Genomic DNA, 27,963 nt, shown 5'->3' on the forward strand with positions numbered 1-27,963 from the left:
TATTTATATAAGTCATATTTTCCAAATAGAAAAATATGACTTAAAAAAAAAAACAAAGTTAAATAAAATACCAAATTATCTTGCATGTGTTAGACCAACAAGTTCTTAGAGGCAGTTAGGCATCTATCTCCCTTTTGAATTTTTAAAAAGTTCCTTAAAAGCTTTTTAATATGCTTTTTAAAGACTATTTTTTTAAGAGCAGTTGTAGATTCACAAAATTGAGGGGAAGGCACAGAGACTTCCTGTGTGCCCTCTGCCCCCACACAGGCTTTGCCTCCTTCATTGTCAACATCTGTTACAATCCATGAACCTACACTGACGCAGCATTGTCACCCAAAGTCTGGAGGTCTCCTTAGGGTTCTCGGTGTTGTGCATTCTGTGGATCTGCCTTGTGAATTTTTAATCGCTGTGAGTCAGCATGGCTCGAGGGGACTTCCTGCTGTTACTTACAGCATGGCAAGGACCTAGCCAAAGACAGGTTCAAGGTAGGCACCCAACAAACATGTGTCTTGCGGTCTACGTGGGAGAAAGTGCCTCAACACTTGCCATGCGGACCTGGCCCCACCTGGGAGCCAGGGAGCAGGCCTGCTGGACAGCGCCCGCGTCTGAATGGGGTTCCCCGCGTCATCTGTGTGCCACTAAAGTCTGGGGAGCCCTGGTCTCGGGTCTCGTTCCTTTCACCGTGTCATCAGAGAGAGAACCTTTGATGAACTGACGCTTTAGAGCTTGGAAATTGATCTCCAGGGCTTGAAATTAAGCGTCCCTGAAGCCTTTTCTGCTGAGAGGAACTCACCTGGGTTTTCTAACCTCTTCCTGAATTAACTCCAGAAGCAATTCCCCAGGGCATTTCAGCAGCTGTCTCTTCTGAGCTGGTTTCTCTCCCCCTGGGCTTGGCCGAAAGAAAGGAAAAAGGCATCACAGCTTGGCACCCCTCACATTTCTTAACAGGAAGTTTTTCACTCCTCTGTTGACTAATCGGGAGAATTTTTCATCCTTTTGACCAGTTTGCCTTCCCTGTTCCCTGTCCTTTGAAGGCAGAGTTCGTTGACTTCTAATTTGCATCAGATTCTCGGGTTCATAAATTAGCCACAAAATGTCGCTTTTCTTTGTTATTTTATCTCTTGCAGCCTTCCTGTGCACTCACAAATATGTTTCTGATTCATTTTAAAAGGGATCTTGCTCTCTGTTCAGAGCTTATATTTCAAAATAAATTAAATCATAGCAGAGTTTCAAAACAACCACATAAAACGATTTATTGTTAGGAAAACTTTCCAATCTATCTTCTACATATCTGGGCAGAATGTTGATTTCATTACTTCTTAAATGTCTAAGTTTTTAACCTTTACTATAGAAAAGAACAGCTATTACTTTATCTTGGTCGTGATGAGTTCTGAGTTTTGTCTTACCCATGCTTGGAATGTGACAGGTAAATAGAAAGCACAAAGACAGATCCTAGAGCCAGGTCCTATAGAAGACAACAAACGCTGAATAATGTGGCTGCGAAACAACTTAAAGTCTTTAAGAAATGGTTTTGTTTTATTGTTCATTCATTTTTAAAAGTTATATTACATCACAAAGAATATGATTCTTTAAGCAGCTTTTATCTGATGTAAATTTGTGACTTTCAGATGTTAATGGAACCAGCTGGAAATATTTTATCTATGGAAATATGCGACTAAAAATCATTTACAAATTTTAGTATATACACACAAAATCTATTTACAGAATTTTGTCATAAGTCTTGATTTTCATGTCTGCTAGTGAGTTGCAAATACCTCTGGATGGCCTCTTTCAGCTTCTGGGTGATTGTAAGCTATTTTAATTCTACATCATGTCTTTTGTAACCTCAGAAGTTACATAGTATTATTGTTGCTCATTTATACCATCAGAACTTGTTTCGATTTAGCCATACTTTTATCATTCATTTATTCTCTATTCCTTCTTCTCAGCTCTTCTGGGATAATTACCTTTCCTCTTAAAGTATGCAACAGGTCCTCAGATAACATTGTTTTGTTCAATGTCATTTTATTATATCACCGATGAGACGCTGTGGGAACTTAACTCTTGTTTATATCAATTAGCCTACAGTAAAATTGTTTTCATTAAACATCACTTTGCTTAAAGTCACAGAACCTGTTGATGGTGCTGGGAATTATTGTATACTCCTGTTTAAAGAGCCTTCTCTACCGAGGGTCTTCCGTTGGTATAACTACGTTTTGCTTATCTGAAAATATTTTTATATTGCTGGTTATTGAAACCTAAGATGTCAGATATTTTCTGTCAGCACTACGAAGATTTTATTTCATTGTCACTTGGCTCCTAGTTCTGTGAAGTAGTTATCTGAGGGTGTAATTGCCATTCCTGTTCTCTGACCACATTTATAATTTCTCTTTGTCTTTGGTGTTCTGTGGTATGTAAGTAGGTGTGTAGGTACGGGTTTTTAAAACATTCAACCTGCTTGGGATTTCTTGGTCTTCTTGAATAGAAGGATTCATATCTCTCATTAATTCTGGACAGTTCTTAGTGCTCTTTGCATATTGTCTCTACTCAGTTCCCTCTGTCACTTTGATTGAATGTCTGTTGGACTGTCTTATTCTGTCTTCCATATTTCTTAACGTCCCTTATTTACATTTCTCATTCTTTTGTTTCTCTGTGCTCCATTCTTAGTAATTTTTAGTTTTATCCTCCAGTTTACTAAATCTCTCTGTTTATTATATACTGTATATTGAGTTTTAAAATGTTAATTGTTATATTTTTCATTAATAGATGTTCTTTTCATTCTCTTTCAAATCTTCCTGGTGCTTTCATAGTCTCTCTCTCCTTACTCGTGTTTTCAGTCTCCTCTTTATTCTTTTAAATGAATTAAATGTCCCTTCAAAGTGTATTCCATAATTCTAATTTCTGAAGTCTTTACAGAGCTGATACTATATGCGTAGATTATTATTATTATTATTTTTTGGTGGGGGGTTCCTCTCGACTTTTTTTCACCGTACCTTATTTCCTTACATGTTTTGTAATTTTTAATTTTATACTCACATTCGTTGGAACTCTAGCTATAGGGATACGTCGATGCCTGGTTTGAGAGCATGTGCATCTGGAGATGATTTGCGTTAGCCTCTGACAGGCACTGGAGATTTGGTCTCCTTTACATTACAGTGCTAGTTCACAGCACCATACAAGTAGTATAGATTCCAGTCTTGGGGAAATTTTTTGTAAAATATCTGCACAAAATCAAAGTTGAAACAGACACTTTTTCTTGCCATCTTCTGAGGGGTAGATATTTTTCTTCCTAATTCAGTCCTTCCCTGAGATGTGATACTTCCTGGGTCTCCACTTTTTGTAGATGGTCTTCAGTTGAGTTCTTTACCTGTCAACACCCAATACTTGTTCCTCACTCCCCGGTGGCCTAAGCATTAGACTACCTGGTCCAGTGTCCCTCTAGGTTATCCGGGGACTTCAGTGCTCGATGACCTCCCTAGCCCTGCTTTGCTCCTGTACTTAGTACAAGTACCCTGTTGTCTTGCGGGCTCATGCAATCTTATAAAAGGATGTTTTTGAACGTTTATTAAGCATGATTAAGTTGGTAGGCTTTGAGATCTCTAGTTTGCCATATTTCCAAGAATGGAATAGAAATAATTTACTTTTTAAAAATAGAGTGAATTCAAGATTATCCCTATACCATTTCACACACTTGTGTTCTGATAGCTTGGACAAGGAGCTGAGGGTGTTGCTATGAGTTATGATAGTTGCTCCGTCTCCAGCCTGTACCGTAGTGGATGGTACCCTATTCCCCAGACCTTCATGAGAGGCCTGGGCCATCACACATTCTGCCTCTACACAGTGTATCTGAGTTACAGTTGGAGACACCTAAACTACTCAAATGATAATGACAACTGTCACAAGGATAAGGAATATGAACCTTTGAGAGGTGGATAGGATGCTTTTGGCACATATCAGAACTTGGTCCTCAGACACCACTTATTCATTGATTTAACATATGTTTATCGAGTGCATCATGTGAGGGAAATGGATCATTATTCCTGTCTTCATGCAGCTCACAGTGTAATGAGCAGACGGTTGATTCCAGTGGAGCACCTAGGGAGATGCCCTAACCCAACTTCAGAATATTGAGGAGGGAGCTGGTATCTGTGCTGCATCTGCAGGACCCGTGGATGTCATCCTGGTGGAGAGCCGGGGAAGGGCATTGCAGGCTGAGGGACAAGAATGTGCAAAATCATTGAGCCAGAGAATTTGGGTTTGGAGAACTACAGGTAGCTCATTTGGCCAGAGCGTAGTTGGGAAGGTATGAGAGTGGAGCAGGGAATGATGAGAGCTGAGCCTGAAGGTAGCCTGAAGCCTCAGTGTGGAAGGTCCCATGACTAGGAAACCAGTGAACTCTCTTACCTGGGGAGCGAGGGATGCAGTCAGAGTTGTTGCGTTCATTTCTCTCAAAAGCCAGTTCTTATGGAAGAGAAAGAACATGGGCTTGGGAGTTAAGGCGGAGTTATATTCAGATTCCAGGGGCTTATATAATTGATTTAGTTACCTTCCCTGAACCCCTCTTTCTCATGTGATGAGAGAGAACAGGTCGGACAACCTCCTAAGCCCTTCTCCAGTTCCAGTATTCTGTGGCGTCATTAGAAAGGGGGTGGGGGGGTGGGAAATGCCAGTGCGCGCGCGCGCGCACACACACACACACACACACACACACAAGCTAAAGTAAAGGTCTATGAATAGTTGCAGATATTACCATGACAGGGATTCTGGCAATTTCTGGCTTCCAGTTGCCTGTTTAGCTTCTAACTATGAATTGTGTGTATTCACAGAAAGCAGATGTTTGTTAGAAGAGTAAATTTATGTCTGAAACAAGATGTGAGTGACGTGGTTTTCATTGCCTTGCAGCTAACCCAGCTCTGATTTGCTTTATAGATGAGCACAGCCTCCCCTCATCCTCCGTGGAGCTCGTGCTGAAGGCGAGCTCGGGACACAGCACTGCACATGTGGCCTTAACAGGAACTGCTCCAGTGTCCTGGCAAAGCGGTCCTCTCCATGTCACGTCACCTCCACCCGCCACGACTTTTGATACAGCCTTTTTTAACCTAGGAAAACTGACCCAAAGTAAAGCAGATCACAGCATCTTTGTGGCGAATTACGTGTCCGTGACAAGCAACGAGGTGGTCGTAGATGACGACGAAATGGATAACTTTTTGCCAGAAACTCAGTGGGCCGCCTCCCGTGTGGTTTCTCCGGTACAGTGTATCACAGTCAGCCCACTAGGGCTGCCCAAAGAAACATTAGACTCCGTACTGACCCCACCCTTACCCAGCCTTTCTTCCCACGGTGAAGAGGTGGCATCAGCGTGGCAAGACACAGTGCGACAACCGACCACGTGTGCTGAGTCCCCCAGTCATTTCAGTACTTTCTGGTCAGCTCTCCTCACCTCCGAGGGCATCATTCCAACTCCCAGTGGGACTTTGGTGCTTTATCCCACTGACCCTCGCGGGCACTTATCAAGCAGGACTTTGCCAGAGATCGTGGCTTCAGGAACAGAAGGCGTAGAAGCCCTCCTCTTCGGCTCAGTGTCTTCAGTGCCTCAGCCCCTCCCCGTGTCGGGGGAGGTCCCAACGCCTCCAGAGGGTGTTCTGGCTACAGGTACAGGCGGGTACCCTGATGTGACCACTGCACTGAGTCAGAGTCTGAAGGAAACCGTCTCTCCAGGAACACCCCCTGCGGCAGCCGCGTCACAGACGGCCCTTGTCTTTAGAAGCAGCAGCAGCACAAATTCCGTTTTGTTTTCAACTTCTCTTGCATTCGAGTCCTTTTCTGTTCCATCGGCTGATGTCTCCTATAACCCCTTCCTTCCCAGCAGCTCCTCTGAAGCGTCGGGACCGCCCGGCAATTCAGTGGTCCCAAGTCACGTGGCTGACACTCAGGTCCGGAGCCCAGCGCCCCCATTCCGACCACACCTGGGGTGCGCGTCCTGCACCGTGGCGTCTCCTCGGCACGTTCCGTCGGCGAGCCTCCTGGAGAAGGACGTAGGGTCGGGGGATGGTGCCGAAGCCCTGTCCCTGACCGTCATGGAAGCAAGCAGCGTCTCCCCACCGAGCAGCACAGGAGCAGACTTCTCAGAATTCGAGGAGGAGCTTCAAGAATTTAATACTCTCTTCCCCTCAAGACCGATAGTTCCGCTTTCTTCTCGGTCTGTGGAAGTGTCATCGGTGAGCGGTGGTATTTCAGCGGAGGTGGACGTGGCCACACAGGTGCATCCTTCCCACGGCCGTGTCTCTGTACCGGTGTTACTGGATAGTGCCCCTTTTGTCTCCTCTGTCATCGAGACTCAAGTGACACCATCCGGTGTAACAGCCGGGTTTCCCTCAGCCATCGCCAGTGTTCTCCTGGATGCGTCTTTCTCTGTCACAGCAGAGGAAAGCACGCCGTCGCTTGCTCACAGAGACCCAGCTCTTTTTACGTCCGCTAAATATAGTTTGGATCCCTCACGAGAGTCTTCACTTTTCCCTGACCGAGAACCTGCCAGTTTTTCCCAGCATGAAACCGAAAGTATTTTGGAGTTTGCATCCAGCTTTTTCTCAACTCCACCGCTGGAATTCAGCAGCTCGGTGCCTTCATCTTCAGAAGTCCTTGTGTCTCCGTCTCCAGGGTCAAGTGACCTGTCGGCCGTCATTTCTCAGGCTTTTTCTACCTTGGTTGAGACACTTACATTGTCCGAGTCCATTAATTTGCAGTCACCTCAGCTTTCTGTTCCTAATTCCCCAGACCTCAAATTTTCTCAACTCTGGCCAAGTTCAGACCTTCTTTTAAATACATTCACTTTTCTACCTAGTTACTCTGAGATGTCACTGCTATCAAACGTCCCCTCTGATTCTCTCAAGTCCTCTGAAGCATCAACTGTTTCACTGACAGACGATTCTGAAGCTCATTTTACCTCAGCTTTGACTGAAACTACCTCCTATTTTGAGTTTTCACTCATGTCTCACGAATCCGCAGTCACCACACTGATGCCCTCCAGTTCTGAGCTCCCCTTTGACATTTCGACTGCTGGGACTCACTCAACATCACCTTCAACTGCTTTTCACACATCACCCACTTTAACGGAGTCCTCTCTCTTTTCGACTCCAGCACCTTCTGACGACGATGTCAGTGGCATGGACGATCACATGTCTGTCGTATCCTCTTTCTCCAAAGTCATTCCCACCACCACAGGATTGGTCACCACTGCGTCCCCGTCATCAGCTGCCTCGTTTGTTCCTGAAACGACCCCCTCACCTGTACCTACAGAGCCGATAATCGTGAGCCCATCTTTCACACCCACGGACTTACCCTTGAACACCTCCACTGAACTGAGCACACCTGAGACCACTGCTGCCCCTGACGAAACCGTGGACACCACCCCGAACGGCAGGCATTCGAGTCAGAAGCCCCATGAGAGCAGCACGCTGCTTCTCCCTCCATCCCTTCCTCCTCTGGTCACCTTCACCCCTGAAGCGATGGTTGATACACCAGCGCCGGACACCACCACGCTGCCGTATGTGTGTGATATCACAGTTCCTGATGCCTATTTGATCACGACTGGTAAGGCCCTGCTTCAGGTCACCTCTGCTGGTTGGGTGATTTTTTTTTTTTTTTAATTGTTTATCAGGGTAACATTGGTTAATACAATTATATAATTTTCAGGTGTACATTATAATTTGACATCTGTATATTCTGTTGTGTGTTTACCACCCAAAGTCCAGGGGTGATCTTTCTAAGGTACATTATGAAATATGTATAGCATCGTGGGCAAAGGATGTTGGCTTTGGACTCAGAGATGTCCTGGGTTGGTAATCCTCTCTCCGTTGGCCATCGACTATTAGTTCACCAGACAGTTAACATTCAGCCTCTCTAAGACTTCGTTTCCTCTACTATTAAACAAGGATGGCAGTGGCCCCTACTTCATTGGGTTATTATAAAGATTTAAGTGCATGAATGCATATAAAATACTGAACCCAGTGCCTGGCACATAAGGAATACCCACAGAATATTATGTAGTAGTTGGTCCGTAGCAATAAGAATAAATGAAAAATTAAAAACATACAAACAAACGTAGACGCTTTTGCTAGGATATTGGGATGCATAACCCAGTGGATGCTTAGAAGACGTCACAATAAACACCTTCATGTTTAGTTCACACAGTTACCTGGGAAAAAGTCTAAGGGCAAGCATTGCAAATTTCTTACTAATTTACTATTCTTATTCTTGAAAGGCTGGGGCATTTTGCTCTTATATACTCCCACAAATGTCACTGGGATCCTGAGCAAAGAAACACGGAGTGACTACATGTCCTCTGAGTTTGGTCATAACCTTTGACCTTCGCCCTGGTCTGCAGCCTGAGTGACTAGCCAACAAGCAGCAGCTCCCCTGGGCACTGCCTAGCTGCTTTACTCACTTGAAACTGGAGTACATTTGCTGTCATGTCTGTACAAGGCCAGCGACTGTGGTCCACTTGACCAGGCTCTCCAGCTTGTTCTTCGTGAGAAATGACAGGGTGTGCATGCAGTCTCGTGACCTGTCGATGCATACAGCACGCTGTAGATGAGCAGCCTGGCACTATTGGTTTTGATGGGGATAAAGGGTAGACATGAAGAAGGGGTGAGAAGATGGCAGGAGAGGTTGAGAAGGAGTGGAATGGCATGGACAAGGGAGGAGAGGACGGGAGGGAGAAGGAGAACGTACTTCACCTTCGTTCTCTGTGCCGAGTGACGTGGGCCACGCGACCTCTCCTCACCGTGCAGTGCTGCCACCTCTGAGAGGGTCGGCCGCCGAAGCCTTTGCTCTCCTAACTCCCCCCTCCCTCAGATGACACACTGTTTGTTAATTCATGTGACAAGTAATTATTGAGCACTTCGTGTGTGTGTGGGAGGTGCTTTTAGATGCTCTAAGGAATATAGAGATGAATGACGTGGTTCCGTCTCTCAGGCTTAGGGTCTAGTGGGGCGGATGCTGAGCCCTCTTTTCTCGGTAGCTGTGATGAGAATGGTTGAAGCAGAGTTCCTTAAGAGTGACAGTTTGGGATGATAAGGGACGGGTTTGGAAGGATATGAATTGGAGGTCACGTTAAAAGATGAGCGAAAGGCTGTCAGCTGAAGGTTGAGGGAAGTGTCCTCTGGGTGGAGGGTGCTAACGGAGGTGGGGAGGTTTGACAGCCCAAGGACATTCAGCTTGACTGGCAATTAGACTGTGTAATGGGAGGAGGAAATGAGGTTGGGACAGAGTGGTGAACCTTCATCTGCAGGATTACAGTAGTCCAGGAGAGAGAGAGAAGAGTTCTCATATGGGTGATACTTCTTTCTTGCAACATTGTTACACACTAGTTACAAAGTGGTGAGTTACAAGAGGCTTATTAGGAGAACTGTTGAAAGCGTCTTTATCTCTGGGATCCCATGACATTTCTGATACTTATAGTAACAATGTGCCTTCTAGGATTTTTCTAGAGATTAGAAACTATTTTAGAAGTGTCTCTAAGAATATCAGATATTTGTAGCATGGATTAACTTACACATATGACATACATTTAATGAATTTGATGTCCTTTATTAGGAATCCATGTATTTTTCATAGCGTTCCGGGGTAGAATTCACCCATTATAAATGTATTACACTTCAGCGGTTTTTGTAGATGTACGGAATTGTGCCTAAATATTCATACTGTTAATCAGTATTTTTAAGGGGATATGAGCACCATCTTTGCTCTCAGGGATAATTTTGACCCCGAGGAAGCATCACCTCATTTAGAATCTTCATTGAGACTTGACCTTGGGTTTTGTTTTTGTTTTTCGTAATTCTGTGTCAGAGAGAGAGGATTGGGGTGATTCTTTGTCCTCTGAAAGAAGTCTTTTTATGGCTTTCTACACTAAAAGTAAGAGCACTCTCCAGTGACCCATGGCTGGCCCTTGGGAAGGCACTGACCACACGTAGCCAGTACGGGGTGAGGCCACAGTCCCTGATTCTTGGTCTTACCTGGCGGGGCACAGAGTCGAGGGTTTTATTAGCACATTGAGCTGATGCTGTGCATGGTGATTTGGTAAGTTCAAGATCCACTGCTGTTGCTCTGTTCTTTCTCATTTTGGAAAACGGATTTTGTAGCCGCTAAGTCACTTTGGCACAGCACAGGCTCTGCCTTGGTGTCTGGAAGTGTGATGACCGTGTTATTCATGATGCCACTAACTGCATTTGGTGCTGGCTTTCGTTTGCAGTGCTGGCCAGAAGAGCCGTACAGGAGTACATCATCACGTCCATCAAGGAGGTGCTGAGGATTCATTTCAATCGGGCAGTGGAGCTCAGGGTAGGTCCCTGCGGCAGGCAGTGTGACACAGGTGCCTGGGGGGAAGGCACAGGATGATGGTCGTGGAACCGTCGCTTGCCCTTTTCCCCTCCCTTCCCCTGGTGATCACCTGCTCATCCTCTGAGTCTCCACTCAGATGTCACATCATCAGAGGAGCCCTTCCTGACCCTAGACAAGGCCAGGTTTTTGTTGGCAGAGTTGGAACAAAGGGGGCTCTAAGGCCAGAGTTCGGAGTGAGGACCCTAACAATTTTGCTTCTCCTAATTTGCATGAAAAGACTTGCGACAGAGTTTCAATTGGATTTTAGAGTGTGGGCATATGCATGTTTCCGTACATTCAGGAAGATCAAGATTTTCAAATGCTTTACGGCAGACGCTGTGCTGGTGCCTTCTCTACCCCCACGCCCCACCCCCATGAGCTCAGAAGCCACACTGTAGACCCACACCATCCTGGCCAGAGCCACAGGCCATATGTGGATTGGGCTCGTCTGAGCTGAGATGGGCTGTTAAGCACAAAATACATACTGGATTTTAGAGACTTAGTGAAAAAAGGAATGTAAAATATCTCACTGATAATTTTTTGTATTGAATACTTATTGAAATGATGTCAGATATATTGGATGAAGCAAAATGTCTTTAAAATTAATTTCACCTCTTTTTTTTTATGCTTTGTAACGTGGCTACTAGAAATTTTATAATTGCATATGTGGCTCACACATTTCTTTTGGACAGCATTACTCAATAGAATAATTGTTTGTTTATACGTGGGTGAAAACAAGCAAACACCTTGAATTTCCATAACTCCTTATTCAGTTCGTATTGTTGGCTGTTCTTTCTCGCTGTCCTCAATAAAATTTGAGTATCTGTGAAGCCCTACTTCTTCATTTAAAATTAGCTGTTTTTTACCTTATTATGTATCTCAGTACAGCTTCTTCTACATTTGAATTGTGGTTTTCTGATTTGATAATTTGATAATTATTGTCTTATGTTTTTTTATTTTCATAGGTTTACGAACTATTCGCTGACTTCACTTTTCTGGTAACATCCGGTCCTTTTGTTTACACGGCAATATCAGTCATAAATGTACTTATAAACAGTAAACTTGTACGTGACCAAACTCCTTTAATCTTGGCTGTGAAACCTTCCTTCCTTGTGCCAGAGTCCAGGTTCCAAGTTCAAACAGGTGAGAAAACCCAAGCATAGCTGTTTTGACTTGTAAATAGAATTTCACTTTATTTTTTTGTTTTTAAAACTTTGGGGAGGATTCTTTTTAAAATTCATTATTTAAATCTTCAAAAAAACTTCATGGAAAATTTCCAACATATACAGAAGTACACGGAATAGTTTAATGAACCCTCTTGTACCTATGGTACGGTTTCGACAGTGTTTAACTTCTAGTCAGCCTGGTTATAGCCACACCCCCATCTATATCATTCCTTTCATATTATTTTGATATGGCATCATATCTTTTCATTCAAAAATATTTTAGCCTGTGTCTCTAAGAGATAGATTATTAAACATACATATACATATATACATGTACACATCTACATGTATACATATATATTCATATTCAGTCGTATAAAGGTATGCACACTTATACATACACACCATGTGCATACATACACACACATATATATGCATACATATATATATATATGCATGTATGCATATACATATACACATATACATCTATAAGTGCTATCACATCCCCTAAAAGTCACAGTAATTCTCTAATATTATATTTAACTTTTCCTCATGGATACCTTCAAACATATACAAAGTAGAGAGAATAACATATTAAGCTAATTTATGTCCATTACTAAGCTTAAAAAATTATCAACATTTTCCCAACTTCGTTCTATCTATCCCCTGCATATTTTTTTTTGAAGAAGCTAGAGTGTTTCAGAGCAATACCAGATATCGTGTGTTTTCACCCATAAATACTTACTAATTCATCTCTAATGAATTCATATATATTTGAAATATTTCAGTCAGTTGCAGCTTCTTGTGCTCAAATTGTTATCTTAGATATTTTTCCCGTTCACAAATGATGACGCCGCCTCCCCATTGCATATCTTCGCTGGGTTCGGAGGTGGTTTCCTACATTTCCGTGATATATACGCATACATAATACACCATAGAACGTAACCCTGGGCTGTGGATGAGTTAGTTGATTTAGGTCCTCTTTTTCCCTCTCTTCCTTCATCGATACTAAAGAAACGCCGAATTCATGGGACTGCGATTGTTGTCTTTCAGTCCTTCAGTTTGTGCCTCAGAGCGTGGATACTGGCTTCTGCAACTTCACCCAGCGCATCGAGAAAGGCCTGATGACAGCTCTCTCTGAAGTGAGAAAACACCACCAGGCCACGTATAACCTCACAGTGCAGGTGAGAAGCGCCGAGTGCAGAACGAGAGGCTTTCGCTTTCCAAGGGAGCCAGTTTTGTCATGTTCCGCTGAAGATGCACTTGGCTCTTCCCGATTCCCTCCAGTGGAGGAGAGTCAGTTCACGTGGGTTGGGGCTGATCTCTTTTCGTGGTATTGTCGCGTAGCTCAGATATGGTGAGCTGAAAATTCCTTCTATTTTATTGATTTGTTTGTTTGTTTTTAAAGCCTATAGCACCTGGTCTTCCTAGGTGGTCTCTCATCCAAGTACTAACCAGGCCGGATCCTGCTTAACTTCCGAGATCACACGAGATCGGGTGTGTTCAGGGTGGCATGGCCTCAGACCAGAAAATTTCTTCTAAAAAGGAACGTTATCAACTTATAGTTTATCCAATGGGGACAATGCCAAAATATACTAGCGCTCATATTATGGAATGCCAGGAAAGGCAGTGCTTCACTCTAAAAAAAAACACAATATAGCTACTAATGAAAGAACATGCTTCGTATGCATCATATGGACACTGCTGCTGTTTTTATTTTATTTCTTTGGTATGTTTTTTCCTCCATATTCTTCGTCTTCTCTTTCTGGAATTCATATTAAATAGATTTTGGTGCTCCTGGATTCATCTTTCCTATTTCTATTTTTTTTCTTATATTTTTCATCTCCTTTTAATTTCCTGTTTTTACAGATTATCTAAACTTTGCCCTCCAAGTCATTAATTTAGTCTTCAGCTGTGTTTATTATATTATTCAGTCCCTCTCTTGGATTTTCGCGACGCCTTCATTTTTTTCATTGTTCTTTGCTCCTTTTTTTTATTGCAGCCTTTCCTGCAATGATGCAAGATTATCTTGTGTGAGGATATAATGTCACCTTGAAAGTCTTTGAGGACAATAGAGTTTTTTGAAAGTCGTCTTCTGTTTCCTCAGTTATCTCTATTTTCTCTGAGGCCATCGTTCTGTGCTGCTCTCGGTTCTTTGCTTTCGTGCTGTTGCTTTTCTGTAAATGTTTGGAAACTGTTGGTCGGCGGGAGTGAAGAAGCAGGTGGTTAACTCTGGCAGCTCGTTCAGCTTTCCCCTTCAGCTGTCTAGTCTGTGTCTGTGTCAGCCCTGTGTCCTAAAGGGAGATTCAGTGGAGCACCAGGTACCAGGCAGAATATACATCTGTGGTGAGTTTCTCTCTTGGGGCAGCGTGTGGTCGAGACAGGCAGGATGAAGAGGTTGTACCCTGGGATGGAGCACGTTAGTGCAGCTTTTTCTTGGCAGAGCTACTTTTTCTTTCATTTCCTTCCTCGTCTCTGTGTGCAGTCTCCACCCACGTCCTCGCTTAGGGCCCAAACCTGCGGTGGGTCTCTCAGGTAGGGAGCTGTTTTCCTTAGGGGGCCGCACTTCAGGCTCTTCGGGGTGGAGATGTGGCTGCTGCTGGCACCTCTGTGCTGGCCTGGGTGTGGCAGACAGAAAGGAAAAAGGAGGGAGGCACTTGACTCAGCTCTTTGGCACAGAGGCTTTAATTAATTACAGCTGCCTACTCTCGGTCTTATTTCCTGTGGGTCTCTATCTTCGAGCCTCCCAGGCTGCTAGGGACAATGCTTCTCAGCTCCCCTAGAGTCTGTGCCACGGGTCTTGGTTCCCCCAGTTCCGCTTTATACCAATATGGTTCCATCCTTTCTCCATTTTCCAGAAATTCGACAGAATCTCTTTTTTTTTTTTCCATTCTCAGTACTGTCATGGATTGATTGCTCCTCTTTTTTCAGCCCCTTGTTATTTCACTAGGATTTGAGGTGGGAGGGAGGGAGGTGATACATGTAGACACATGCACTCAGTTCATCACTTAACGTAAAAAACATTCTCAATCACCTGAGATTTTAAAGTGTTGCGAAAGGGAACCAGGTCGTGACGCCAGTTACTCTTCCTTTAAACACGTCACTCGCTTTAAAAATACAATAAAATAAAACCGATGAGAGGAATCGTGAGGGAGAAATCAGTCAGGTTTTCGGCGGAATGTTTTCGGCGGAATGTTTTCCGTCCCACAGTGTTGTTCCGACCTCTCCTTTCAGATCCTGAACGTCACCGTGGGTCCTTCGAGGACGGCCCCCCGGCGGGGCCCTGTGAACATCGTCTTCGCGGTGAAAGGTGCCCAGGGCTTCTGGAACGGGACGCAAGTGAGCGAGCTGCTCAGGAATTTGAGTGTGGTGGAGTTCAGCTTCTACCTGGGGTACCCAGTGCTCCAGATGGCCGAACGTGAGTACTACTCCCCCGCGAAGTGCTGGGGACGGACGTGGTCGTGGGCGTTTCCGTGGTGGGGGGAACCTCTTTTCCTCAAGTGAAATATTGGGCTGAAATTCAGAATGCAAATCCGATAAAATTAGAGCTTTTCGGATTCAAGCCAGGATGGGTCTCCAGCCCTGCGGCCTCACCCACTGGACCTCGATTTAATCTCTTTTCTGAGGAAGAGGGTGCTATGAGAGATTTTACCAGTTCTGGAAAAGGTAAAAGCAGAAGAACAGAGAACAGATTTGTGGTTGCCAGGGGTGAGGGTTGGGAGGAAAGCTAGACTACAAAAGAGTAGCAGATGGCCGTTTGGGAGGAGAGGAGGCCATGAGATGGTTCTAGATCTTTATGGTGGTGGTCGTTACACAGCTCTGTGCGGTCATCAAAACTCATAGAACTGTGCACCAGAAAGAGTGACTTTTAGGTGTACACTTAAAAAAGAATAATAAATGGGAACAAAACCTTTCTTTCTGGCTGATGCATTTAGATTCACAGTGCACATGGAGTAGGCCTGGGTGTGGCAGAAACATTTACTTCAAAAAAAAAGAGCAGTAGATTCCAGAGTTGAAGTCAGGCAAAAAAAAAAAAAAAATCTTTTTCCCGAAGGTGGAACTGCCAAATGGTCTAACGATTCTTAATGCATTTTAGTGTGTTGTTAATGAAATGAAGAAGCATGCCTTGTCAACATGCAGCAGTAGACAGGGGTAAAATCGCTCTCTACATCTAGCAGCTTCCAGTCACGGACAGTGCAGGCGTGGATAAAATACGCACGCTGTACAACAGGTATACACCGGGCCTGTCCCAGGCGAGCCAGGACATCGGGGCAGCGACCCTGAGTCACTGCCAGAGAATCCTAGGGCTCCAAAGAACACGGTGTGAAAGCTCATTGCTCCGGGCACAGTGACATTTCACGGGGAACGTGTGGGTGACCTCTCTCTGAAGTGCCGTCCCACAGCGTCCCACAGTGTCACGTGAGCAAGCCCTGGATTCCTTTTTGTCCTCTTTCTCCTTGAGACGGACGTGCGCAGAAACCGCGCGTGCTGTCCGGCCCCCACGCCGATCTGGCGACTTCGTCTTCCGTATGTAGTGCTACCTAGTGTAGGAAAGGCAGTGCGTTGCGACTCACCTTTCTGACTGTGGCAGACGTGTTTCTCACAGCTTTGTCTCCTCCCCCAACCCTTTTCTTCATAGCCTTCCAGTACCCACAGCTCAACTTGTCTCAGTTGTTGAAATCGTCTTGGGTAAGAACAGGTATGTTTAACTTCGGTCAGATTTCGTACCCTGTAAGATGAAGAAGTCTGTGTGGGGGTGTGAAGAATGATCTACCACCTTTTCCGTCTCCGAGTCCTCAATTCAGGGCGAAATGTACTTTAACTTCTTGGCAAAGAATGAATGAGAAAGGGATTCAAATTTAGCTCTAGGAATGTGTCCCACTGAGTTATGACACACAAAGGATTGGTCGGCTTTCTCTAAAATTCATACATCCAGTGCAGAGCAGCCTAATGGAGCTGACAGTCTTCCGACCCACAACCGGATGGGGTTGTGAATCAAGGATCTTTCGTTTTTCTCTCAAAGTCTTATTCGTTTGGTTTTATAAAGATAAATAAGGTAACTCGGTGAGTGGATAAGAAGCTTTTTTTAAAGTCTCGCAGGCCCGGGTCAGATATTTACAGCTATGGCATTGCAGAATAAGACTTTCTAACCGGTGGCACACCAACGTGTAGGAGGTAGTAACATGCCCACCGGGTGCCCAGTGGGTGAGCAGCACAGCGAGTAAGCGGTCGGAGGGGAGGGAGGGAGCACGTAAAGTGGCGACAGTCGCCATTTCTGGGTTCCCATACCCTGCCAGCCCTCTCTGCCTCACACATAACATCCCATGTAAAGCCCCCACCCCTGCATGGTACAGCGGCCTCATTTCTCACATAATTTTCATAGCGGTTAAATGACTTGCCCGTGGTCCTATCTCAGAGGAGATTTGAACCGGTTCTGGCTGACATGCCAATTGTCTGTTTAGATAATCTTATTTACAGCCGATGTCTGAAGAGAGGCACCTTATCTCGAATCAGTTTCTGACTCAAGATAAGATAGGAACTTAAACCATTCCCAGAAGTTTTGAAGTTAGTGCAGACAGACTGTCCAGGCGTGTGCAGGCCTCCCTAGCTCCAGAGCTCCTGCTATGCCGCGTTCCCGGGGTTCCCGGCCCCCCTTCCCCCCCTATTCTTGAGACACGTGGAGCTTGGAACTGTGGATAAGATGAGCAGCACTTCCTGGATCCTCCCTCACTTTTCCAAACCCGTTTAATGTCTCCTCTCTAGGGATCCACGTTTTATAGTAACCCTACGTTAATTTCTCTTATGCACGCAGCCTTTTTTCCCCCCTCCACCGCTAGCTAACTCGTTTGGGGGCCTGTGCTTCATTTTAAATGCAGTCCTCCTGGGAGTCGTTGAGAAGCAGCTGCAGAATGAAGTGTTTCAGGCGGAGATGGAGCGCAAACTGGCCCAGCTGCTCAGCGAGGTCTCCACCAGGAGGCGGGTGTGGAGAAGGGCCACCGTGGCCGCCGGTGGCAACAGCGTCGTGCAGGTAGTCCGAGAGAGCAGTCTGAGCCCTGCCTTCCGTTCATGCAAGGGAGCCGCCATGAGAAAGCCCTGAGTTAGACTGATTGCCGTATGAGGTAGCAACTGAAAGTGGCAACATTTTAGTCAACTAGTGTCTAGACAGACATTTACTGAGTCCTCCATACATGGCCAGGTGGCACAGCAAGACCTGGTGGGGAGCGTGGCGGAAGAATCGTGTCAGTGGCTTGCCATACCATCGGATGGCCTTGTTTTTCCCAAAGTAATTTCTTAATACTGCAAATGTAGTCAATGATGGAATGGTAAGTATATTGATAGCATCATAGAGAGAAATCGCTCATGGAAGGGACCTTAAGAAACCAGGAAGAGGAAAATTTCCTGCTCTCTCTTCTAGCACGTCATCCTCTCCACCTGCTGCCACCCCAAATCTTCTTCACCTTGCCACCTGGCAGAAAAGTTACAAAGGACAGATTCCTTTGAATTAGAAAGGGACCCATTTTAAAATGCACATGCTCACAGAGAGTCGGAGTCGGGGCTGCGATTTATTCCCATGTCAAGGTGCATTATGTCATTTTGGATTTTTTTCTTAACAACTGCCGACTTGTAGAGCTAGGAAAATGGGGTATTTAGAACTTTGGCATTTCAGAGACAGGAAGCCAGGGTGAAACCAGGACGTGCAGGGGCAGGGAGGTTGGTGGTTTAGGGGCATTAGAGAGAAAGATGCAAAACTGGCACAGAGGAGGGGCAACGAGGCCGTTTGCTAGAGCTGGCATCACCGTCCCGTAACCCTTTCACCAGCTCCCCCCCTGCAAGCATCGCTGTCTTTGCCTTCCCGGAAAGGCGGTCATTAGGTTTCTAAAGTAGTTCCTTTGCCAAGTGCAATAGAATATAAAGAAACTTTTAAAACCGGTAAAAAAAAAAAAATTAAAAAATGAGACTAATGTTAATATAAATATTTGATAAGTGTATGTTTACAGTTATATAAATATAAAGAATAAAAATGAAAATGAATTATAAAAAGTTTGCCTTAGTAACCCTGGTTTCCTCCAAGAGCTCAGAGTCTGGGAGGAGGTTAATAAATGCACGTAAAACAGTTATAAAGCACCATAAAATGACATAATGAGGTGCCAAATTAGGAAGGCTCCATAAAGTGAGAATATTGGATTCATGGAAGTTAACCAGGCCACCCCAGGCCAGCGGGCGCCATCCGACGGGTCACCTGAGACCCGTGCCCTGCATTCTCTCCCCTTTCTGAGAGAAGATGGAGACAAGGGTTGATGCACATGGTCCTGGGCTCCTCAGCAAACATGACTTGTAAAAGTATTGCAATGACCTAACTGTTCAGCAGTTGGGGAATGGGGAATTTTCATGATTCTTTATATGCTGGAATATTATGCAGCTATTATCATTTTTTTTTTTGAATTAGCGATGTAAAAGGGTAGTCAAGAGAAGAGAGGCTACAAAAGAACATGTAGAATATAATCCAAATATTCACATAAAACTCATGAAAAGAATTAATAGATGGAAGTCCGCCACATTTACAATGGTTTTCTTTGGTTGAATTCAAGGCGGTTTTCCTTTTATTCTTTATACACTTTTCTCCCCATGCTTTTCATTGAGCATGTAATTTCTATAGTGAACATGTGATTTGAATCAGAAAACAATTTTTAGAATGAAATCGAGAACATTGCCCCAGATGACTCCATCATACCATGATCGTATGGGTTCCAGCTATGAATCTGATAAGAAGTCATCCAGAAAGGATGCTGGAGTTAGATTTTACGACTCTTCTTTTCAGATTGGATAAGCTGGTAGCAACATCTTTTATGATGGGGGCTATCACTGGATATTTGGGTATATGGTTTCTGCAAGAAGAAACCATCTCTAAACTGTATCAGAACTTTTCAGTGGAGTAAATAGGCACATAGGTAGAGGGACAGGTGGATATAATCTCCTTGCTTTTCAGTAGCCCTTGATGTTATTCATCCTAGAGGCTCACAAGCAATTAGTACAGCATTGTTTGGGGGAAGGAGTGGGTGGTTAGGGAGCAGAAGTGGTCAGGGAGCTGGTCTAGAAACAGTAGACAAAGGCAGGATGGGTGAGCCCTTCCTAGTGGGGGGACGTCTAAGGAACAGACCCTCCAGGGGTGAGGGTGTGGACCTGCATTGTTAAGGATCTGGGAGAAGGCGTTCACAGTGAAACCATGACATCGTCGACTTGCCAGAAGTTCCCAGTGAGGCAGTGAGCATCTGTGTGTAGGGTGCACAGCCACTCGTGTTAACAGTTCTCGAGCTGTGGCTAGAAAAGTGGCAGCCGTTTTACCCATGGCAAATGTAGAGACCAAACGCCAAATTGCATGTATGAACGAGGACTCGGAGTCACTGTTGATCGTTTTCTCAGAACATAAATCCAGCATTTTACTGGAGTCCAAAGGGGCAATGAACTTGTTGCATATTAAGAGAAATGGCAAGAAATGGATAAATTTCTAAAAACATACAACTTACTAAGAAGTGGCAACAAAATACAAAGCTCTATTTGTGCAAAACTGTGGTATCGCAAATGTACGAGATTCGAAGCACGAATGTAAAGGATTACTCTTTTTTTATGGGTGAATGATATTCCAGAGATTGTGTATATTACATTTTCTTTATCCGCTCACCCCTAGACAGACACTTAGGTTGTTTCTATGTCTTGGTTACTGTAAATAATGCTGCAGTGAACATGGGGGTGCAGCGATCTCTTCGAGGTCGTGATTTCATTTCCTTTGCATACATACCCAGAAGTAGAATTAATGGATCACAGGGCAGTTCTGTTTTTAACTTTTGGAGGAACCTCTGTACTGTTTTCCATAGTGACTGCATCAGTTTAGATTCCCACCAACAGTGCACAAGGACTCCCTTTTCTCCACATCCTCACCAACACTTCTCTTGTCTTTTTGATATGAGCAATTTTTGCAGGTGTGAAGTGATATCTCATTGTGGTGTGCGTTTCCTCGATGATTAAGTCGCGGAGCACCTTTTCCTGTACCTGCTGGCATTTGTATGCCTTCTGTGGAAAAATGTCTACTCAAGTCCTCTGCCTATTTTTTATTTTTATCTTTTTGCCATTGAGTCGTGTGTGTTCTTTGTCTATTTTGAATATTATCTCCTTATCAGATATGCAGTTTGCAAATATTTTTCTCCCATCCCGTAAGTTGCCTTTTTGTTTTGTTGATTGCTTTTTTTGTTTTCTGTGCAGAAGCTTTTCTAGTTTGATGCAATCCCACTTGTCTATTTTTGCTTTTGTTGTACTTTAGATCTCATATGTAAAAAGTCATTACCAAGACCAATATCAAGGAACCTTTTCCCTGTGTTTTCTTCTAGGAGTTTTATGGTGTTAGGTGTTACATTTAAGTCTTTATTTGGAGTTAATTTTCATGAGTGGGGTAAGATAGGGGTCCAGTTTTATTCTTTTGCAAGTGAACATCCAGTTTTTCCAAAACCATTAATTGAAGACACTGTCTTTTTCCCTATTGAATATTCTTGGTCCCTTTATCAGCAAGGTTCTTTGTGGTTCCATATAAATTTTAAGGTCGTTTTTTCTATTTCTGTAAAAAATACCATTAGAATTTTGATAGGAATTACATTGAATCTGTAGATGGTGTTGGATAGTGTAGATATTTTAACAGTATTAATTCTCCTGATCTGTGGACATGGATGTCTTTCTGTTTGTGTTTTCTTCAGTCATCAGTGTCTTATAGTTTTTAGTGTATATTTTACTTTCTTGGTTAAATTTGTTCCTAAATATTTTATTATTTTTGATGCTATTGTGAATTGCACTGCTGTCCTTATTTTTTTTTCTCAGATAGTTTGTTGTTAGTTGATAGAAACACAGTTGGTTTCTGTGTGTTGGTTTCGTGTCCTGCAACTTTACTGAATTCATTTATTGGTTCTGATAGTGTTTTTGGTGGCATCTTTAGGGTTTTCAGTTTTACTGCTCCCTTTCCAACGTGGATGCCTTTAATTTCTTCTTGCCTGATTGCTCTGGCTAGGACTTACATTACTCTGTTGAATAGGAGTCGTGAGAGTGGGCACCTTTGTCTTGTTCCCGATCTTAGAGAAAAAGCTTCTGACCTTTCACCGTTGAGTAGGAGGTGAGCTGTGAGTTTGTCACATACGGCTTTTATTATGTTGAGGTATGTTCTGTCCATGCTCGATTTGTTGCGTTTATGTCATGAATGGATGTTGAATTTTGTCAGTGCTTTTTCTGCATCTATTGAGATGTTCTTATAATGTTTGTCTTCCATTTATTAATACATTATGTATTACATTTATTGATTTGCTTATATTGAACCATCCTTGCATCCCAGGGATGAATCCCACTTGATCATGGTATATGATCCTTTTAATGTGCTATTAAATTTGGTTTGCTAATATTTTGTTGAGAATTTTCGCCTCTGTGTTCATCAGAGATACTGACCTGTAGTTTACTTAGTGTCCTTACCTGGTTTTGGTATCGGGATAATGCTAGGCTCAGAAAATGAGCTTGGGAGCATTCCTTCTTCAGTTCTCTTGGAAAATTTTGAGATGAAGTGGTGTTAATTCTTCTTTAATTGTTTGGTGGGCTTCATCATTGAAACCATCTGGTCCCAGGGCTTTTATATGTTGAGAAGTTTTTGATTACTGATTTGATCTCTTTACTCATTTTTGCTCTGTTGTGATTTTCTATTTCTTCATGATTCAGTCTTAGTTGTATGTTTTTAGAAATTTATCCATTTCTTCTAGGTTATTTAACTTGTTAGCGTATAATTGTTCATAATTGTCTATTGATCTTTTGTATTTTCGTGGTATCAGTTGTAATGTCTTTTTCATTTATAATTTTTAATGTTGTCCTCTCACGTTTAATTGGTTAGTCTAGCTAAAGATTTATCAATTTTATCTTTTCAAAGAACCACCTCTTAGTTTTGTTAAACTCTTCTATTGTTTTCCTTTTCTCTATTTCCTTTATTTCTGCTCTGATGTTTATTATTTCCTCTGCTAACTTTGGAGTTATTTATTTTTTTTCTAGTTCCTTGAGTTGTAAATTAGATCGGGATATTTCTTTTTTTCATGGTGTATGTGTTTATAGCTATAAACTTTCCTCATAACTGTTTTTATGCATCGCATAAGTTTTGGTATATTATGTTTCCATTTTCATTTGTCTCAAGATATTTTTTTATTTCCCTTTGATTTCTTCTTTGGACCATTTGTTGTTCAGCAGTGTGTTGTTTAACTTCTATATATTTGTGAATTTTCCAGCTTTCCTCCTATTATTGATTCTTGTTTCATACCACAGTGGTTGGAAAAGATACTCGATCTAGTTTCCATTTTCTTGAACTGGTTGGGAATTGTTCTGTGGCCTAACATATGGTCAGTCCTCGAAAATGTCTGTGTGTGTTTGAGAATAGTGTACATTCTGCTGCTATTAGATGGAATTCTGTGAACATCCGTTAGGTCCATGCAGGCTGTAGCATTGTTCAGATCTGCTGTTTCCCTCTTGGTTCTCTGTAGGAAGGATCTACCTATTGAGGATACTGGGTATTAAAGAATTTGAGATATCTTATCCCTAGAGCAGTGGTTCTCAACTGGCGGTGATTTTGTTCCATAGGGCACATTTTGGCAATGTCAGGAGGCATTTTTGGGTGTCACAAGTGGCGAGGGAGGGTGCAGCTGTTGCTACTGGCATCTAGTGAATTGAAGGCAGGGATGCTTCTGAACATCCTGTAATGCTCGGGGCAGCCCCCAACATCTAAGAATTATCTGGACCAAAATGGCAACAGTGCCAAGGTTGAGAAACCCTGGCCTAGACAAACAGGGAGAAAATGCTAATGGATTCACGAAGGGATTGGATAGAACAATTAATAGTTTCAGAGAACCAGGGATGTACCTAACCCTTGTGGCTGATGTTATAAGGACGGCAGCACCCTCTCATGACATGTTGGAGCTTCTCAGTAGCAGTTTTAGCGTCCTAGACTTGGCAATCCAGTGGTCTGTGAATCCTACTTGGCCCTTTGTCTCAGAGAAGACTTTGAGCAAGACGAAGCTCATTCGCTATTTCACACAGAGGAACTTTTGTTTTGACTGTCCTTCTTCCCACCAAGAGAATGTCATGGGGATTCTGGAACTGGGAAGAGTGTAAGGAGCTTATTATGAGGATTGAGTGCCCTGAGAAAGGGCATCTGGACACACGAGCTTCTAAAATGCTAACGGTTCCTATTATCTTGCAGATGGTAAATGTGTCGAGGCTAGAGGGAGAGGACAATCCCGTGCAGCTCATCTACTTTGTGGAGAATCAAGATGGAGAAAGACTCAGTGCAGTCGAGTCATCTGACCTGATCAACAAGATAGATGTCCAGCGAGCAGCCATTATCTTGGGTTACCGAATTCAAGGCGCTGTCGCCCAGCGTAAGTGCGTGAGGCTTGGCCCCTCAGTGGTTGTCTGTGCTGGGCTGGGGTCAGAAGCCAGTCTTTTTCTGACAGTGAACTCTGAATGTAAGGCATTCTTATGTATGCTTAGTAGATTTGTGTCTTAAACCCTTATTTTTTTTTTTTTCTAGAGTGCTTATTTTATGAATTGATCGATATTTTTTGATTAAATTCTTTAATGTCACCACATATTTGATCCCTTTTGCTTCATCTACCTCCCCCCCTCGCCCATAAATCCTTATTATTAAGTGGCACTTACGTAAGATGTCAGTTGTTGAAATTCATTTGCCAAGACCGTCTTCATTTTAGTGACTGTGGTTGTACCCTTCACTGCCTTTTCTCCTTCCTACCATTTTGTCTTCACAGTGTTATAGTGAGTTATAGTAGCTTACGTTAACGTTAATATTTTTTTTCCCCTACTCCTGGACCGTTTCTCTTTTTAAAAAAGTTTTAGGTACAATCCCATGTTTTCTCTGTATTTATTCCAAAATCTTACATGTCATATTTTGAACGTTGGTAGGGACAGTGAGTCACTCAGGAAGCTGGGAGGTGCCCTCCGCATTTATTGGCCTCCTTCTGGGTCTTTGAACACAAAGAAGTCCTTGATCCCTACCCTTTTCCAATCCTGTTTCTCCCCCACCCTGTCCTCACACCACTCCACACTTTAGAAAGAAGTATTTCGATGTTTCTTTATTATTTTTGGACGATACGACACTCCTGCCCCCCTGGCAGTGGCTGCTCTCAGTGCCTTTTTTTTTTTTTTTTTCCCTCCAACTCGGATTTTGGGTATTTAAAATTAAGAAAAGGAGAGGCATGGACGAGTGTGCTTCTGTAAATACACCTTTCTGAATCAGACTGCTATTTTAATGAGGCTGTTTTTCTTTTACGATCCCGAGAGCGATCTTTCTGAGAGCTCAGTGGTACATGCTCCCGACAGGAAAGGGATAAGTGTTTAGGAGGAGTTCGGCATCAGAGGATATTGGAAAAAAACTCTGTGTGGGGAGTACGTAGGAGACAACGGCAGTTTAAAAAAAAAAAACGACTGCTTCCAAATTGTCTTTGGTAGTAGATGACTCTTTCTGAAATCTCTACTTGTCCCTGGAAACCAACCAGGATGAGGGCTAATGGGCACCCTTTCTCCATTTCATGGGTGATGAGAGGGTTGCAGCAAATAACCCTGTGCCCGAGATATGATTGCATATTAGCGTGTTCTATTTCAAAGCAGCGAGGGAAAAATAACAGAGCACTTACTTTTTTTATGCACATTTCTGATCGTAGGGGAGGTTCCCCACTGCAGCTATGCACTTCACCTTTCAAAAAAGATGAGTTGCAGGAAAGTATGGGGCCCCTTTCAAGCCTACTTCCATCCGCTCTTTGCCGCTCTTTGTCAGTTTTGTGCTGAAAACCATACGGCTAACGATCGATCCCGGGACTGGAAGCCTCAGCCAACACCAAGGCGGCCAGCCCGAGGCAGCTGTGGGCCCCTGTGTCAGGGCCTCGTGCTTAGCAATCTGCGCATCTCACCGGGTTTTACTGGGCTAGAACTCGGAATACCCTGTTGTCCCAGCTCAGTTTGATTCTGTCACTTCTGTATCATCAATGGTTCTCATACAACATATAGGAACTATTTTCATGAGCTACGTATATAAACTATATTCAGGCCAAAGTAAAAAATATAAACGTTTAACACCTTCTCACCTTTTTCGTTTCCCGCACACTCTCTGCTTTGTAACTCATGCCGCTTTCGTAGAGCATGTGCTGTAGAGTGCCTGCTCCCCTCCCACATCGCTGTCTCCGGGGGCCTCAACCCAAACTTAAAGCAGCACCAAGAATCTTTTCCTGTTGTTTCCTCTTTGAACAGAAACATTTTGATCTCAGAGCATGTGTTAACCATTATTGGGTACGAAAACAGCGTAAAGCTTAGTCTCAGCCCATGAAAATTCAGATGCGTTTGAAAAGACAAGACTGAGAGCTGTGATTACATCACTGAGCAAAGTAGTATTATCAACTCGGTACATCTATGCAGTGAAATGTGTTTTACAAGAATAGTTAGGTATCGTCTGCAGGACAGAGATAGCCAGAACAAAGAACTCAGAGAAGGCAGAAGTCGTGCTGCCACAGAGAGGTTGTCAGGACGCAGCCCTAAGGGATCAGGAGGGTGGACAGGGAGGAGGGGCATTTTGGTTTTCAGAGCCTCTGGCCTGGAACCTGAGCTTTAGAGGATCTGAGTCCTTGGGAAGGACGAGGGCCTGGCACTGGGAGGGAGGGTTAGGGACGGGAGCTGGGGAAGGAAATCAAGGACCGAGTGATTGAAATACAACTGTCCAAGGCTGTGGAAGATGGGGGGCTGCAGTAGGGGTGGAGGAGGATGGGAGGGTAGGGAGTGGCAGGTTCAAAAAGAGTCCGTACAATTTAATACGATTTCGAAATTGACACCTGGTACCCGAAGTACAGCACTTTGGATTAAAAGCCATATTTCAGGAGTTTAGGGAGAGACACAGGGAAGGACATTAAGGCAGTGCTTGTGGAGTCTGTTAGGACTTCGTCTTTGTGGTGCGGAAGCATTCCCGTGGAGAGCTAGTGATACACTGCAAGTCCGGAGGCCCGATGTGAACTAGCTTTGCCGTCGAATGAGACACGTTTCTTGAGACACATCATATATGTCACTGTGATCCCTGATTGTGCCCTAGATGTGTCATGCTTCTCGTCTTCAGGAGATCTTAGCCTCTGACCGGTTGTCTAGAGCAGAAAGGACAGGGACAGCCCCGGTTTCTCGGAGCAGAAGGCACGTGCACTGCCTAGGATGGCTGTCCAGTAAAGGAGTGCAGGGAAATTATTCCAAGGCCCTCCTTCCTTGTCTGCAGCGGTGGACAGGGTGAAGAGGCCATCACCGGAGTCCCAGAGCAGCAACCTCTGGGTCGTCGTCGGCGTGGTCATCCCCGTGCTGGTGGTGACGGTGATCGTCGTCATCCTGTACTGGAAACTCTGCCGCACGGACAAGCTGGACTTTCAGCCCGACACAGTGGCCAACATTCAGCAGCGTCAGAAGGTAAGGGCCCCTCCCCCGCCGACTCCCAGCGTTCACGGAGGCATCTTGCGGGCAGGGGTAGGGGCGCTCAGCCTCTTGGTACGGAAAGATGGGGGAGAGAGCTGTCAGGGAAATCTGCTTTGGCTTTAACGGCCCTGTGCCTTCGTGTTTGCTTGCTGAAAGCCCAGTTCTCCTGTAGTCTTAACTGTGCCGGGAGGATGAGGCCGTGTAAAGGCTCAGCTCCGAGTTCCTCTGTGGTTTTGTTTCTGAGATGATCCGTTGGAAGAGCACATCTATTCTGGGTGTGAATTCTGATCTATTTTAACCCTGGATGTCTTCAGAGAACGGGAGCCAAGGGAGGTTTTCTCAGATCTGTGTGTCTTTTTCTTTCATGCACAACTTCCCTGGGCAGCTCCTAAGTTTTCACCCACTGTGTTACAAGCCCACTTCCCTACTTGATCATTAAAAATAGTAATCCGTGCCATAAGCATAACTTCTATGAGTAGGTGTTTAGTCGTCGGTCTTTCAACATACCTCAAGTCTTTGCGTTTTGGATTGTCGGCCTCCAGAGAGGAATTCTCTGTGAGCTTTCTTATAATAAACAGTACCCAGAATGCATCAGCTGCAGTTTCCAGTTTGGGTTTTCTTCAGAGAAGAGCAAAGTTCTCTAGATTTTAATACCCACCACCCCACCCTACTCTTCAGAGTTAGAGTTAACCCACCCACACCTCGTTTGATGCCAGTTTATTTTTTAGCATCTCCTTTTCCATGTCTTTCTGAAGCATTCAATTTGGTTTTTATCAATTTGGTAATAGCAATTTGGTTTTTATTTTGGTAATAGCAATTCTCACACGTTTCAATGGTTTCTGCAGTATTTAATTGTCACAAGTTTTCCGAGCAAGGACATTGACTCTTGGTCCAGATCTAG

At 43.9% G+C, this 27,963-nt stretch overlaps 1 protein-coding gene and 1 pseudogene across 1 annotated transcript in view; one reads left to right on the forward strand and one right to left on the reverse strand.

Moving 5' to 3' along the window:
- KIAA1549 (KIAA1549 ortholog) overlaps nucleotides 1-27,963 on the forward strand; it is a 119,734-nt gene that overhangs the window by 51,365 nt on the left and 40,406 nt on the right. The window contains exons 6-14 of the mRNA XM_015588296.2: nucleotides 4,930-7,590; nucleotides 10,250-10,338; nucleotides 11,343-11,520; nucleotides 12,597-12,727; nucleotides 14,778-14,961; nucleotides 16,183-16,242; nucleotides 17,420-17,571; nucleotides 23,809-23,986; nucleotides 26,872-27,056. Of these exons, the coding sequence (XP_015443782.1) occupies nucleotides 4,930-7,590; nucleotides 10,250-10,338; nucleotides 11,343-11,520; nucleotides 12,597-12,727; nucleotides 14,778-14,961; nucleotides 16,183-16,242; nucleotides 17,420-17,571; nucleotides 23,809-23,986; nucleotides 26,872-27,056 (3,818 nt within the window). The remainder of the gene's footprint in view (nucleotides 1-4,929; nucleotides 7,591-10,249; nucleotides 10,339-11,342; nucleotides 11,521-12,596; nucleotides 12,728-14,777; nucleotides 14,962-16,182; nucleotides 16,243-17,419; nucleotides 17,572-23,808; nucleotides 23,987-26,871; nucleotides 27,057-27,963) is intronic.
- On the reverse strand, nucleotides 12,950-13,068 carry LOC112478723 (annotated as a pseudogene).

The sequence above is a fragment of the Pteropus alecto genome, unplaced genomic scaffold (genome assembly GCF_000325575.1).
Source record: "Pteropus alecto unplaced genomic scaffold, ASM32557v1 scaffold22, whole genome shotgun sequence".
NCBI lineage: Eukaryota > Metazoa > Chordata > Mammalia > Chiroptera > Pteropodidae > Pteropus > Pteropus alecto.